The 17,261-nt window shown below is 32.0% G+C and overlaps 1 protein-coding gene across 1 annotated transcript in view; it reads right to left on the bottom strand.

Moving 5' to 3' along the window:
- Epha7 (EPH receptor A7) overlaps positions 1–17,261 on the bottom strand; it is a 166,164-nt gene that overhangs the window by 15,964 nt on the left and 132,939 nt on the right. Inside the window, 6 exon segments of the mRNA XM_047558628.1 lie at positions 48–233; positions 1,213–1,338; positions 5,718–5,773; positions 6,384–6,492; positions 10,709–10,892; positions 13,531–13,655. Of these exon segments, the coding sequence (XP_047414584.1) occupies positions 48–233; positions 1,213–1,338; positions 5,718–5,773; positions 6,384–6,492; positions 10,709–10,892; positions 13,531–13,655 (786 nt within the window).

Below are 17,261 nucleotides of genomic sequence, written 5' to 3'. Positions count from 1 at the left end.
TTAATAGTAATTGCTCTTCAATTACTGAAAATATAACCAATATCTACCTCTTGTAACAACTCCTTCCAAATGGACAACATTTGGGTGGTCAAACTGCCCCATGATGCTTGCTTCACATAAAAAGTCTCTCCTTTGTTTTTCTGTGTAACCAACTTTAAGGGTTTTTATGGCTACTGCTACATCTCTTTTCCCTGGAAGCTTCAAACGACCACTGCAGACTTCGCCAAATTCTCCTGAAATAACAGAATACCCAGTTGTATTTTAATTCTGAAACATTTCCTTTCTCAAAGTAAATGAATTAAATTCTTTAAAAGTATTTTTTAATTACAAAAAAAGTTTTGCAAGTTAAAATGGATTCATTACCATGAATAGGTGATTCTATTTCTCAGACACAATGAAATAATTTATGAAAAGAATGGCAAAATGAAATTAAAACTTAAAGATACATTTCATTCATAGAAGTAAAGCTTTTCTAAACTATCTGTTGCATAGGTTACTGCTTTTCAATTCAATTATTAAACCTTCTTCCAAATAAGCATTTAGATTTGAAGTATGCTATATAACCTAGTCTGCCTACTAGAGAGGGCACATTAGAGGATCCTCAACATTCCTAATATTTACAAAGTACGAGAAGCAAATATTTATTAATGCTTTAGAAGTGTGGACTTTATGTGCACTGTTTTAGATTTAAGAGACTGGGATACAAAAAATGTATAATTAATTTTGAACAATTATAGAAAATAATATTTTCTTTAAGCAATTCATATACATTAATTTTCCTTAAGGAATTTGAATAGTACAATAGCTAATAATTACAAATACAAGAAAAAAGATAAAAATGAAGGTTTTGCAAGAAGGTTATAAGTAAGTGGAAATGTACATTCCACCAAAATTCAGGAAAATTCTGACTTTTAAAAATTACTAAGTTGTTTCTTAACAACAGGTCAGAATTATGAAATAGCTTACGATAGAACAATATCTTAAGAAAACCAACAGAAAACAGGATGTATACAGATTCTCTGTGCCACATGCTTCTTTTTCACATTTTTCCCTTAAGATTTTATAAATAAGTACAGCGTCAATGCTTCCAACAGCTCAGGTAAATGCAAAAGTTCTATACTTGAGGTATAATTATTTGCCTGTCATTATGATGTATGACTTTCGATCTTGGCTAAATGGAACAGCTGAACAAGGAAGCTACAACAGCCTTACCTGCACCAATCACACGCTCAATTTTAATACAGGAGGCATCTAGCTCCTTGGCGAATTGATGGACAGCTCTATTTGGGTCCTCATAGGTTTCAGGGTCAATGTAGGTTTTGGTGCCTGGAAATTTAACTGTAATGATGTAAGAAAGCATGACTGTGATGAAGCAAAGCACTTATTGTGCAGTCAGCCCAGGAATTTCATTATGCAGAGTGCTCCTTGGAACAGTGAACTTGCTTCCACATCACCTGATTCACAGCCGTTTTAACAGACTACTTCAGTCTGTTGGCGTATAGGTATTATCTGCAAGCTTCTATAGGTAACATAGGATCCAGCTCATAGGTTCCTAACTGAATAGCTTTTCCAGTAAATCAACAAAAGACATCCACCAAAATTTCTGACATGCCTATCAGACTTGAGGTATAATTAAATTCACTGCTATCATGGCATAGTTCAAGCCATATTGAGGTTTGTAATGGACTTGGAAACACATTTGTAAAACTATCAATCAGTCAATCCATCAAATTAATACATGGGGAAAAGAAGACATTTCATTTACAGGTAGACTACTACACTGACAGCAATATTAAAAAACATTTAGACATCTTACTTATTCTTTTGATTTATTTTTTTAAAGACCAACCACTGTTGACATATACACAAAATTAATACAAGATATGAAGGAGCGCTATCACAGAATCAAAGAGAAATCTTCTAAAGACATAGTTTCATCTTCACCTTGAAAGGCAATAGAGGCCAGATGTACAAAGTGCAGAGGAAAGTTAGAAAATGTACAATATTCCTGGGATCTGTTAACCAAGTATGACAGCAATTCGAAAGAGGAATGGTTTATAAGACCTTTTAATTATAAGGCTTTGGAAGATCTTAACTGCTATGAGGAGGTAGCCAGTATGCCTCACAAAAGGTAGTCAAAATTCAAACAACATAGATTCATCTTAAAAGTTAAAATCTTCTTAAAATGCACCCAGAAGCATGCAGGTAACAGATAATGCTATGTCAACTTTATATCAAATTCAGTTAACAATAATGTATTCCAAATCTAATCATTTGGTTAAAGACAAAGATAAGATAAATAGGCATATATTTGGTTATATTAATGCAATGAAAAAAAATTACACTATATCCTCAAAAAGTCTTTATTGTTAACAAAGCCACCAAACAATCTTTTCAAGAAATCTTACTATTTGGAGAACAATATATTTCTTCATATATTACACTGCAGCCTAACTGTGCTTATGCCATCACATTAAATTAAAATTATATTTTAAAAATAAACATATAACAAACAAAAGGAAGCAGAATGTATAAAGGAAAATGGAATTTAAAAATCTTGGTTTATTCTGCTGTAGTTGATTGTTTATCCAAAATTGATTGTCTTAAACAATTATTGTTGCAGTTTATAAAACTGACAGATGTTCATTTGTTACTAAAGCTGAACATGAAAAAAAAAACAACACAAAAAGAAAAGAGAGAGGGGATAGAAAGAGAAAAGAGAGAAGAAGGAGTACAGGAAGAGGGGGAAAGAGAAAAAGAGAGAAGGGAAGAAAACAATAGGTTAACCTCCTAGATTGGCAGGCAGATGGAGAAAAAGCCATCTTCTCCCTTTTTGCTCTCTCTTTCTTTCTTTCATTGTTTTTTTTTTTTTTTTTTTTTTGTTTTGTTTTGTTTTTGGTTCTTGTTTGTTTGTTTTTGCTTTGTTTTTTTGATAAGGGAGCTAGATTGGAGTTAGCCTTCTGCATTTCAAATGGGTCTTTTATGGTTCTTTATTCAAGCTGTCATAAAACATTTTGACAGGCCAAAGCTATTTTGGCATAAAAACATGAAATGCTGCCCAGCTTGGATTCCAAGACATTGTTAGGAGAAATGGTAGGAGGAAACAAAATGTAAATTGGAATTGCTTCACTAAACTCCTCCATTGTGTTTATATCTTTAAATGTAGCACTTGGGGCCACTGAGAGTTGAGTGCACCTGATACAAATGGCTAGACATTCTATTAAATTCAGTGCTCTAAAAGCCAGTTAAATGGTTGCTTTCAAGTTTCTGTAAAAATTCAATCCAGTGTCTTAGCATCTAGGAAAATTGTCCATGTACTGAGGGAATAAAAGAACCCCAGCTTGTAAACAGTGGGTGACCACAGTGTTGTACTTGAGGTATGTTAGATACAATAATAAAATAAAATGAAATGCCAGGTTCTTATCAAATGACAAGAAAAGATATCCTTGTAAAAGCATGATTCGAAAAATATCAAAGATTTACCAGGATAGGACAGGTTAAGTGCTCTTATTTTTCATTATTCATTTAAAAATGGATGTTTTAATAAAAAAAATTCTGAATATTCTGGTCTGTTCTTATCCTAATGTAAAAGTGTGATTTTTTTTATGTTTTAATACCTTATTTACATTTTTCATGAATGTTACATACTTTTGAACCACCATAGATACTTTGCCACAGAGATGAAAACTGTTGATATTATAGCAAGCTCATCTTTTATAAGTTGGCTTAAGACATGCACTTATATATTTTTTCTAATTACAAACTGGATGTGAAACATGAAAATGTGAATGGCATCAAAATATTAAAACTGAATGATAACCATTAAACACAAGGCTATACAATTTGTTTTGGATAAGTCATGTTTCAATTTAATGTCTACACTAACCTATGAGTTAAAAGCAAATTAACAAAAATTTGTATATTTGATAATTTTGTGGTGTCTCAGATATACTCAATAAATAAAAGAAAGTGACATACTGATTATAATAATCTTAAAGAATTGTGCCCTTACATTATTCACATGTGGGGAGGATCAAGGATTCCAGGAAATATGGTCTCATGTTAACCTACTGTATACATTTCACACTAGAAATAAAAATTTAGGGATTCAAGTTTTGATCCTCCTCTTTCTGTCTGGGGAAGTGTTAAAAATATTCTCTGCTATCATGAAATTGGAAAAACTGTGACTTCCATTTTTCTTGTATATCTTTTAGTTATATTCTAACTATGGTGCTCTCTTCACTGAGGCTTTTCACAAGAAAGTTACTGATGAATTAGCAAAAGGAAGCTGGCACAGTGGGAGCATATTGAATAATCCCAAGAGGGTGGTGGAGTCACAGGTACTCCCTTATAATCAGGAGTAGCTTCAAGTTTTATAAGTTTGGAACCCTGTATGATCTGGGATACTCTCTTTGAGAAAGGAATATGTGATTATATATGTAAAAGTGCTAGGGCTCCCAGGGTGGTGAAAGGAGTCCATGAAAGTGAGGAGCCCTAAAGTTTAAAAATCATGATAACTCCACCTCTCCTTTACTTTAGTCATCTGTCACATCCCACACGTCCTTCCTGCCTTCACTGACTGGAATTCTATACATAAACAATTTGGACCCATATTACATAAAACCACCTCTCTTCCAAAATCTAAAGACAAGGTAATATGGTTCAACAAACAAAAACACACTGAAAAAATTTAGGAATGATAAAAAGAGTATTTGTGATTTGTGTCTTTAAACCACATATATTCATTTGAATTTTAAAGAAAACAATCACAAGGATATTCTAAAATGATTAGGAATTCTTGATTGATCCTTAGATATTCTTATGACTTTAGGAAGTCATATGACAAAATCTTCTACAATATTGACATAAGAATGTGACCAATTGCACAGTGATATTTTATATAATTTATAGGAAATTTATTTATGATAAGAAATTTTAGAAGCATATTTACAAAACAAAGAATATGTAAAATTGATTTTAAGTATTTTCAAGTATTAAAAATAGAAAAATGGGTTTGGATAAGAATTATTAATTATCAGAAATGAAATAATTTGATTATTAGGCTTTTATTTTATGCTCAGCTCTCATTTTCATTTGCCATTCACATTGCAATGAGAATAAGATCAATGCAGCTGGGCACTGTCTTTGGGTCTGAGATTCTCTTCAGAATGTGACTTCTGATGTGAATTTTTAAGAGTCAGGTAACTCAAAATTAATAGGAAAATATAGAGGATTGAATATACTATTGTACTCTTTATGTCCTATGATTTATCTATGAGTGATAAGTAACTCATAGTAGAAAAAGTTTCCTTAGCTTTATCTTTCATAGTAGCATCACTCATTGGGCAAAAAAAAAAAGGGTCTGTCCTCCTAACTGAAGTGATATTCTTTAGACAGAAAATCAGGACGGGGAACATTTCATGAATTGTTATTAGAATATTAAGAAATACTTGTGCAAAGTTTACAAAAGGAAAAATTGTGATGTAAAAGCAGCTGAATATCTTTCAATTATATCACATTTGTCAATACACTTTACTGTTTTGAATTCACATCACATGATTTTTCATTTTAAATATCTTAAATGCTTAAAAGCAAAAGTTTAAACTCGTGTAATTTCAAGCATGATGCATTAGGAATTTGTTCATGCTGATACTAACAATGAGATTTGCATATTATTAATTGGGGTACAGAATAATAAAGAAAAGCCAAACACTTACAATGAAAGTAAAGTTCTTCATCCCCTTCTTGGTCAGCTTTGCTATAACCACAGTGCCTAGTAAAAAGCAAATTTGTGACAATCAGTAATCAATTATTTTACTTTACATATTTAACATTCAGTATGAAGTACCTTATTACTTAACAACATACTAGTTAGAATTATAACTAAAAACAAAAACTAATTCTTCATAGATATAAGTCCATTTAGCGATAATATGACAATTCACAGGATTTTTAAAAACTCACAGGAAATGGAGTCTGAGTGTAAGACAATGCAACAGGAACTTTATAGATTTAGACTTATAAATGAATGCACATTTGCTTTTTATTTCTTTGCCAATAAAACTCACAGTTTTCAAATGGTTTCCACAGACATTTATTTCAATATCTAAAGAGCAAACCTTTCCTTAGGAATCTTCTACATTTTTATAAAAATGTGTAAATATGCAAATAACCAACAAAAATTCATCCCATAGAAATTATAAAACTCATTCCCCTTAAACTGAAGGCAATAATCAAACTCTTATTGTGTTTGGATCTTGGAAGAATAATAATTTATTGAGTTAAGATTTTATATAAGACAATAATTTGCATTTACTGTGATCATATAATACTAAAAAATCTATATATTTTGTGTCAGATATTAGAACAATTATATGTTCTACCTTCTTCCAATGATGAAGCCAAACACCATGAACACCAAAATGATGGTTCCTGCCACAGCTACCACAGCAATGATAATAACAGGATTCTGCTCACTGGAGACAGCTGTAGCTGTAAACAAAAGAAAGAGGCTCAGAAATACTTAACGTCATGCAAGAATGTAGAGGTTAAATAAAATAACAGATACCTGTCTTATTTGTTTCACTTCAAATTTTAAATAAATTCATTATATGCTATCATGTAATTTTAAATAAATGTTTGCTTTTGCATTTTAAATAAGTTGTAAGATTAGAGAGGAACAAGCCTACTTACATAAAGAAAACTTTTTGCCAAGTACTTTAAAAAACATTTTATCATTATTTGTAATACTTCCTGCTGTACAATGCTAAAAGGTTCTTCCATGCTCATTAATGCACTCAGTTGGATTTTTCTAAAAGTCTCTATGGGAATGAGTTCATGTTTCCATGTCCTTTAAAACAGCCTCTGATCTAGAATACTTCAAAGTAACTCATATTATCATTTCCATTTTTCCAGACTAGTCAAGGTTTTCTTATATTGTAATTTACTACTGTCATATTTTCCCCAGAGTATTACATTTTCAATATTATTATAGACTTGATAGAATCATCAGGCATATAAAACAATGAAAACATATATGCCAATAAATGATCCAGTTACAAATATATAATACATGAAGTCAAATTAATATAATTTGCTTACTTCTGAAACTATCAACAGCTTTAATCTTTAAGGCAGGATGGAAAATACTACTCTAGTTGGTGGCAAGAGACAGGGTCTCTAGGGTAGGCAGAGTCTAACTTGCCATAATAGATAGCACTAGTATTGTTTTATATCTTTTTTTTTTTTAGATTGGCCTTTCTCTATTTATCCATGAGTGTTTCCTTTTGACAATTTAATTTTTAATTCTGTATATCCATGTAAACAAGAGGTATTTTCTACACTGAAAAACAGCAAAAATAGCTGGTCTGATGGTTTCTGAACAAAGGAGTTAAATATATAGTTGCTAATTTACCATCAAGTGATTTCTCTCCAAGGGAACTAAGCAGAAGTTGGGGGAAAAAAAAAAAAACTTTCAAGGTTTCAAGTTTTAATTTTTAGCCTGTTAACATATAACAAAGACAAGATGATTTCAAATATTTTTGTTTCATTGGTTTGGTTCGTTTTTGTTTTTAATTTGCATATATATCTGTATATATTCATATTTAGATACATATAGAGAGAGGGAAAATGGAGTAGTAAGGAAGGAAAAGATTATACACATATGTGTAGAAATTCTTTCCATTCAATCAATATGTCCCATGGGTCTAATTCTCTGCTTGTCTTAGGCTCAGTTTTTCCCTTAGCTTCAGAAACAGAGCTCCATGAGAAAAATGAACTCAGATGACTGATGAATCAGAATTTGTGAATATTTATTTATATGTATTTATATACAGTTAGAGTCAGACTTTAATCTTTCCATACTTGACATTTATGGCTAATGTTTTCGTCTATTTCATGGGTAATAAATTTTAGAAGTAATTTGTAAAGGCTATAATCAGAACATCATGGCCTAAAAACTGTAAAAGCAGTCGGTTGGCACTACATAGGAGGGCATTTTAGTGTGTATGTGCTTTTGAGTAGTCTGTTTAACTTCTTGTTCAAACAGTGCTCACGTCACTTCTCTAAGGAAGCATCTTCACTCCTGCCCTATGTCCTAATCCAGTAAGTCCCCACTGCTCTTTGACATGCTCATCATATAGGGCCACACACTCTACCAGAGTTTAACTGTGTAGTCAGAATTTGTAAACTCTCTGTGTCTTTCAGTAAGCTTTAAACAGAGAGAGCCAACTGGATCTTGCATCTCTGTGTATACACAATTCTTTACACAGTATCTTGTGCTAGATAAGTGGTTCCCAAAGGATTGTCTAGGAATCCCTAAGGATCCCCCCTCGAGAACTTACCAGTGGGATCTGCAAGGTCAAAATTGTTTTCCTATAATAGGAAGATAATATTTGCACTTTCTTTTGTTCTTAAATATTTCATTTTAATATTTAATGTGGCAGGTAGTGATAGCTAAAACTCATATGAACACAATTCTTTTGGAGGTCCTCAATATTTTTAACTGCTAAAATATTTCTGAGATCAGAAAGTTTTAAAATGGCTGTGCTAAATAATAAAAGCTGGCATGTGAAAACTTTCAGGTTGGACACAACATGTGGCACTTTGTGTATATTAAATTATTTAATTGTCAGAATACCCTTTGAGTTGGGTACTGCTATCCCAGCACAGAAATAGCACAGAAATAGTTCATCCTAAATTCTATAAATGGATATAGCTGAGGTGAGATGTAAACCCAGCCACTAGCCTGCAAGAGACTGTAGTTGAAAACTACTGTAGTATATTTTAACAATAAACCACTCAAATGTTTAAATGTTAAAATTCTTGCCTAAAATGCTTTCATAATATTTGGGGGGCACTTAACTTAGATACTTCCACTTTTGGTCTATTTTTCTTTTGGTATCCAGGACTGAATTCAGGGGTACTCATCCACTTAGCCACAACCCCTGCCTTTTTTGTATTTTATTTAGAGACAAGGCCTCAAATGAGTTGTTCAGCACCTCACTTTTGCTGAGGCTGGTTTTGAACTTGAGATCCTGCTGCCTCAGCCTCCTGAGTAACTGAGATTACAGATGTGTGTGCCCTGCTCACTTCTGCTCTTATATAATCTATTTAAAAATGATAATAAAGAATAGCATTAAGCTCATCATAGCAAATTATGTGACAAATTTTTCTATGATGCCTAGATATAGCTACAATTCTATAAAATGATTTATATTCACAGTGATTTCAACATATATTTTATTTTTTGTGGTCATAAGTGTTATTGATTCATCAAAAAAGTAACAAGACTGGGCATGATGGCACATGCCTGTAATCCCATGGCTAAGTAACAAGACTGGGCATGATGGCACATGCCTATAATCCCATGGCTAAGGAGGCCAAGGCAGGAGGATCACAATTTGATGGCCACCTTAGCAACTTAGTGAGGTTCTGAGCAACTTAGTGAGACTCTGTCTCAAAATAAAAATAAATAAATAAATAAAAAGGGCTGGGGAATGTGACTGAGTGATTAAGTACCCCCTGAGTTCAATCCCTGGTACCAAAAAAAAAAAAAAAAGTAACAAAAATATTTTGAAAGAAGACTGCTATTAGCAAACTCTACAAACATTAAATAATGCAAAGGCTATTTATAATTTCTTTCTTAAAACATCTAAAAAATCTTTCTCTGAAGTCAAAGTAACTCTTTGATCACAACTGTATGGATTTAATATGTTCTTTTAAACTTAAAAGTTAAGGAAAAATCTTACATTTTTCTACTCTCTCTTGTTTAGAATTTTTATAGGTACAATATATTGGCAAGGAGATGAGGTGAATCTTGTGCCTGAGCAGTAATACGAGGAGTCAAGAACTCCCCAGTACAGAAACACACACAGACTTCAAAACACCTGAAGAGCAGTCAGCAATGTAGTCAGGTGTTCTGAACCTACCCTCTTAACAGTTAATTGGGACACACTCCTCAAGATACATCTGCTTATTTGTTACATACACGTGTTTTTGTTATAATTTTATTTTGCATTATAGATTATCAATCACAATAAAGGGCTTCAAAATTATTGGTCTGTTCTATATTTAAACTGAGTGATGCATACAGGGATATTCATCTAGTTATCTCCTTTATATTCTTATATACTTTATATTCTTTAGTATCCTTGAAATATTTCATAACAAAAATGGAGAAAGAAATAATAATGAAAATAACAGAAATATAAGTTCTAAGATCTTCTTTCTGAACTCCAGTGATTGAAATCACTGCTAAATGACAAGTATTTAAATTAACATGGCTCTTGGCAGTGGTTCTTTTGCCTAACCCAATGTAGATCCTGACCTCATTTGGGGATTTTTCAGCAGGAGCAACTTTGATGGACACGAAGTATGATTACTTCAAAGTCTATGAAAAAATCTTGTGTCAACACAAAAAATGTATAAAACCCTGTTTCTAATTCTAACTTCACCTTTTTAAATAAATAAATCCAGTATATGTTAAAGCAACTAAAGTAAATTATAAGGTTTGAACATTACAGGGAAAAAAACCTAGAAATCTAAAAATTATTATACTAAATGACCTTTATAAAGTATGCATGTATGTGCATATGTATTTATTTTTATATGTAAAAATTATCTTGATGCAAATTATCACCCTCGATACTGGGAAAAATAAGTCTGAGAGTTATCAAGAGTAAGAATTCAAACCAAAGGTTGTAATTACCTTCAAACATTTTACCTGTAGCTTCCTCTAGCGTAGCAACATCAAGTCTGGGACTGTAATTTCCATAACCTGCAGCAGTAAAAGCCCGAATCTGGAAAACATACACTGTTCCTGGTTTCAGATTATTTATGGAGGCTGAAGTGGACTTGGTTTTTACAGTCGAGTAGGTTCTTTCCCTTTGATCCTAGAAACAATATTTATAGAGAATATTTAATTGTGGATGTAACCTGATAATTTGACAGCCAATTCTGCAATTTATTTCAATTTGCTGTATTGTTTTTATAGAGGCTACATTGTGCTGTGCAGAATATTATATCAGTGAATTGCTTTTAAAATAACATAAAACGTAAATGTAAAATGTTTGCTTTGTTCTATGCCTTTCAAAGAGAAACACTTTTATGAATGAAATAATTATGATGTTTGGGTTTTTGCTTTGTTGGGATAGGGCATGATGGCAAGAACCATAATATAACCAAGAGCCCTACTGATCAAAATGTGAGTACACCTATAAAAACTATGGTTTATTAGAACTCTTCATGTCATAATGTAGTTCTTTTCATTTTTCTCAATGTTGTGCAGGAAGCAAAAAGCCATATGTCGGAAATTAAGAAAGTTATTCAATCCAGAAATTCTGTTCAAACCACCATTAGGTGACATATCAATTATTTTTAATAAAACCTAATTTCTCACAGAACAAAGCCACTTCTGCAAAATAGTTTTTAACAGTACTTAGTGGAATATTTTTTAATTAAAATAACCAATATGAAAGTAAAATATCATTTGATTTATGGTTTGACAAAATTTTAAATTTAATTACTTTCCTTTGAAAACTGAGGTTTGAGAAGTTTATTTTAAAAAGTAGCATTTTTTATCTTCTTTATCACATAGGCATCAAACACATTTTATGCACATACATGATAAGCCTAAGAATGAAATAAATATAAAAATCTGCACATATAGAAAACCTCATCAAAATGATTCTTAGATGAATAAAAATTTAAAATTTCCTTGATGTGACTCTAAGTTATTTGTGAGTAGTTTAAAAGTTATACTTTAAATTATATAATTTTAGACAGTTTTTATTCATTCTATACTAAATGCTCCCATTCAGTTTTACCCAGAAATAAAATTATTCATTGAAATCTGAATATGTCAGTCTTATGGTTTGATTTACCTTTACAATGATACTTACAAAACTTTAAATAAATTTATATTTATACTCAATTTTGTACAACTAACCTGTGATTATCTTCATTATAATCCTTTGTAAAAATAATAGTTGGTATTGTCTATATGTTTATCTCAAATAAAAGAATTAGGCATAATGTATTAGAGGAACATGATGTATAGATCACATGCCTGCATACATTATAGCACAATGTAATACTTTTACTGTCTTGATAAAATTGCCAAATTTGCAAATTTACAGATAATTTCTTGCATACAAAATGAAAATTAACTAAATACATTTATTTGCAAAATATTTCAAATTTGCATTATAAGAAACTTTAGTCTTGAAACCTGTGTTTTATTATATTTGAAATCTGATATAATTTCGCGAAGGACTACAACTTTTGAGCTAATCAGAAAACAGATTTTAAAAAAAACAATATTAAAACCAGTGATCCCCTTTGAACCACTCTTTTTGGGACAAAAAATACATTCTCTGGTACAAAAATGAGGCATATAAATTGAAAATTCGAGCGTGAAAACCTGATTTCATAATGTAAATAATAAGAAAAATATTTTAAACATAGTATAAACATTAATTGTAACCTTTTAAACTTTTTTCCTCTGAAGAAAAAAAGTGTACTTATTATCAGGGCATTGTGCATACTGCAATTTATTTAACCAAGTCAACTAAATCCCAAAGTTTTCCAAAGCTTTAGGTCACTATTAAGAAATCCTGTCTACACAGTTAAAATGGTTTGTTTAGTGCAGCACTTCTGCTAACTAGTTAAGACAATACTAGCAACATTTATTATTATGATTACTGAAACAAGAGTAGTTGTTTCCATGTTTAAAACCTGATTCAGTTTTTTTTTTTTTTTAATTTGGTGAAGTGGAGCATGGATATTTGTGAACAGGTCTTTTTTATATTTTTGTTTCTTTCTCTCTTTACAGGAGTAAATGTACTCATATACTCAGATACCCAACTATTTGCCTAGTTCACCTGCTATAAGGAGATTACAGGGCAGTCTTGAGTTCTAGCCCACTATTCTTCATGAAGGGAGGTGTTAAACATGATTGGCATAACATACATAAGATACACTTCAGGAAGAATTTAAAGGAGTGAAATAACATCATCTGATTCTTAAGTCTGGACACTACTACATAATCTCATGGAAAATATTCTTATTTTTTCCACATTATTAAAGTATTTAATGATATAATCACTGAATCACAGAAATTCAATAAACATTAAGAGTCCAAACAAATATCAGAAGAAACACTTTTCAAATTGTATAAACAAAACACAAACAAACAAACAAAAACCCAAGGAAAATGTATTGGGCTTTGTTGTTTCTGTTGTACTAACACATCATATCTCTAATGACTGTGATATCAAAAATCCAAAAAATAAGTTGTTTACAAATGGAACAATCAGTTTTGTAACAGAAACTTTATAAACACAAAAATCATGAATGTAATGATAAAGCAGAGACGTGGGGAGATGGTTATTAAAAATGGCTAAAATCAACTACAAATTTTGAAGTAGTTCCAAGTTGTTGGCATAATGACCAACTTCAGTGTACAAAACAGTAGGATGACATGAGACACAGCGCACACTGTGGTACATTTCAGCTGCTCTTAGCACTTACTTTCTCGTAATACTTGATTTCATACTCGGTGATGACTCCATTGGGATGCTCTGGTTCCTGCCAGGAAAGCTCAACACTCCGCTGCAGAACTCTCTCCTTCATTACTCCGCTCACTTGCGAGGGAGCTGTTTGGACAAGATGTGTCAATAAACAATGAGAAAATTCACTGGATGCCTCAAATCAAATGTCACAACTGATCAGTCCCATGCTGTGCCAGTTTCATTAAGGTAAAAGAAAGCACCTTTTCATAGCTCACAATTCAGAAGCTAATGAATATTCAAACAGGACCTTATTACTGTTCATAAACCTTAATAGAAATTTAAATTAAAGTGCAAACAGCAGAAGATAGCATTGTTCAAGTTAGTGAAAAATGGAAATGATGGGGCTGAGTATGACAATTAAGCAAATGAATGCTAATTAAGGCTAGAAAATATGATTTCAGATTAATCTCCAGTGATAAACTAAGTCCAAATATTTATTTCATATGCAACAGCAATATACTTTGCAAAAGAAAAAAATAACAATACTAAGTAATAAAAGATATACAAAATGGCTATTTTATTCTTTAAAGAGATGATCGCACTTTTACAAAATGCTTTTGCGTTTCAAGTGTTTGTTGTTCTCAAAGAGTATCAATTAACATTGGGAAAACATTTTAAATGTCATGATGTCAAGATATAAAAAAAGTGCTCCAAGTTAAACATATGCAAGAACACCATACATACACATACGAACTTTCACACGTGCACTTTGTACTGTATACTATGTAACCCAGGCTTCTGGCTTTGGTAGGAGCAATTCAAAGCTACACTCTTGGTTTCTCTTTCCATACAGATAATAATATGCTTAGAGTTCTTTCATTCTAATTAGTGGCATATCGTCTTCTTGGTAGCTAAGGCTGTGGAATGTGGCAAGCTCATTTGCTCTGTCTAATTTGCTCGGTGATGATTAACTAGTTGTCTTCTCTGTCTACATGAGTAGCTGCGCTGGCTTGGCTGAATTTCAGTGGGGTCATTATGTTTCATGTATCATGCTCTATCTCATTCTGTAAAATATTTTCAGGCTGTTAATTTAATTTTCAGATGTCCGAAATTGTTAATAATCCTGCTGACAGAAAAGCAATTATATGAGGCCGAAGCCATTTAAGCAAGCTTCTGATGTTTATCCCTGTGGCTTTATTTTGTTTCTTCTACTTAATATTTTCTTGTATGAATGTCTAGAAAACACATTTTTCACTTCTTTCAGGCTAGGCAATTTTGAAGGAAGGACGGGGAAGATTCATGACTCCCATTTCCTCACAGATTACTAAAAAAAGAGTAACGAGGCAGATTAAGTGGGACAACTTTCCTCAAAGGGGATGCCGCTACAGTACTCAATAGACTGTGTTTACAGACTAAATGTATTTTAGCTATGTCTTCAATGAAACACATTTCTAATAAGAAGTCTTATTTTTGCCACAACTTGTGAAATCCAAGCCTATGCAATGAAGAACTGGTTGCTAACATGATCGCTGTCTGACCAGAACAAGTTTAATCTATCTCACAGAGTGGGATGCTTAAAGGGAATGCTGCCTTTGGAAACAAAAAACCAACCAATCGTCAGGTGAAGTTCCACTTAACAAATAATTTCTAATGCACTTAATAAAGGCATTCAGAAAAATCTGTGGTTAAAAAACACAAAATGCAGCACAGGAGAAAATGCTACAAGGACAGTACATTTCACTACCCAGTAGAGCTGCTGCTCTCCCATCACGGTTCATGACTTAAATGTGCCATCAGAAAAAAAAAATTAGCGAGAAACAGGTAAGGGAGAAGTAAGTGTAAGTCTCCAGGTCATTTTCAAATACTGCACCTTGCTTAACGTGATTTTTGGTATAAGTAAACTGTAAGATCTTTGCTTGGTTTCTATCCCAAAACCATAGAGCAAAAGAAGCAGGAACACTGAATTCTTTGAGATATGAAGGAGATGTGGAGTCTGAGCCTACTTTATTTAGTTTCTAGTGCATGGAAGCAAGAGCTGAGTATAAAATAAGACTTGATTTGTGCACGTTACACACTAAAATTACATTCATTATTTCATCCTGGGAAAGAACTTTTACCAATAAAATTATGGTAATTGAGGATTTGGGGGAAAGAAGGGTGCCTAAAAATATATTTGAAGTGTATAATAGTTTGAAATTCATAGCACAGCACACAGTGCACAGTGCTGAAACACATTTTCTCTTTTTCACAGGGAGCCGTATCTGGGAATATACTCCTGATTTTTTTTTGGGGGGGGTATGGTTTATTTTACTTTTAAACCCTTGCTTATACTATATCCAGTCACACATTTTTAGAGGGTCAGAGACAAAAGTACACATGGCCCTTGAGAATAGTGAATTGCAGGATGAGAGAAATCTTTGTCTTATGTCCTTGAAATGCAAGATTTGGTACAGAAAAACTGATTATACTTGCCCTTGTTTCTAAGTATCTTTAACATTAAAGGATATACAAGTCACAAATTGTAAACAAGAATATTTCTAACCTCAACAGATTCTTACATGGCCATCATGTACAGATAAATTTAAATATTAAAGTAAAATCTAAGTGGCATAAGGTATCCTAATGTAAAAACACAATGACTTTTATGATTAATATATTAGTTGATATACCAAATCCATCACTGCAGCAATTTCACTAATAATTCACTTATTATTACACAAAATATTCAATTAATAACCTCAAAGTTATTTCTGAAAAAGAAATGTATACAGCTAAATTATATACATATTTAAGAACCAGTTAGGTGGTATGACATTAAATTATAACATTTATAATTATAAAAATGAAATTGTCTATTTCAATTGGAATTAATGTGAAGCTAATAAATAGTAATCAATAGTAATAAAGTCCTTGAATTAGAAAATGTAGAAAAACAATTACTATACACCTAAAAGGTGTTATAATATTTTTAGGTGGGTGTCTAACAAATGATTCACAGATTCATTTCTCACCAGTTACTAGAAATATTGAAATATGGTAGTTAATTTCACATAAATTATTAGAAATATTTAAATATGATAGTTAATTTCAACTAGAGAAATAGATGGAACTATCTCGGCTTTAAACCTCTTTAAGACTTACTGGGAACATAACAAATAAATAGAATATAAAAGAGACTAAGCCATAAACACATTTATTTATTTAAGTACCGGGGATTTAATCCAGGGCTGCTTTACCATTGAGTCACATCCCCAGCCCTTTTGACTTTTTTAATTTTGAGACAGTATCTCTCCCTAGGTTTCTTAGGACCTCACTAAGTTGTTGAGGCTGTCCACAAACTTGCAGTCCTTCTGCCTCAGCCTCCTGACTCACTGGGATTACATGTATTTGCCATCACACCTGGCCATGATACACATGCTTAATCATATTTGGAATCTGCACAATGAAGATAAAATAAAATTTTAGGAGATTCAGAAATGGTTTCTGTCATTCAACATGGCAAATATCAATAGCATAACAACAAAGTTGAAAAAGATGATGAAACAGGAAACCAAAAATCGAACGAAAGTTATTAAAGTAAATTTGTAGACTGTTTTCTTAGTATGAAATTTTGAATTAGAAAAAAATTGATATTAAGGAAGTTGGGTTTATGTATACACCTGAACCAATAAGTCACTTGACAGATATTTAACTTTGAAGCGCTCACAATCTTTGCTCTTAATCATTTCCAATTAAAATCCAAATACAAAG

Source organism: Sciurus carolinensis, chromosome 7, assembly GCF_902686445.1.
Source record: "Sciurus carolinensis chromosome 7, mSciCar1.2, whole genome shotgun sequence".
Classification (NCBI taxonomy): domain Eukaryota; kingdom Metazoa; phylum Chordata; class Mammalia; order Rodentia; family Sciuridae; genus Sciurus; species Sciurus carolinensis.
This window is presented reverse-complemented; position numbering and strand designations above follow the sequence as displayed.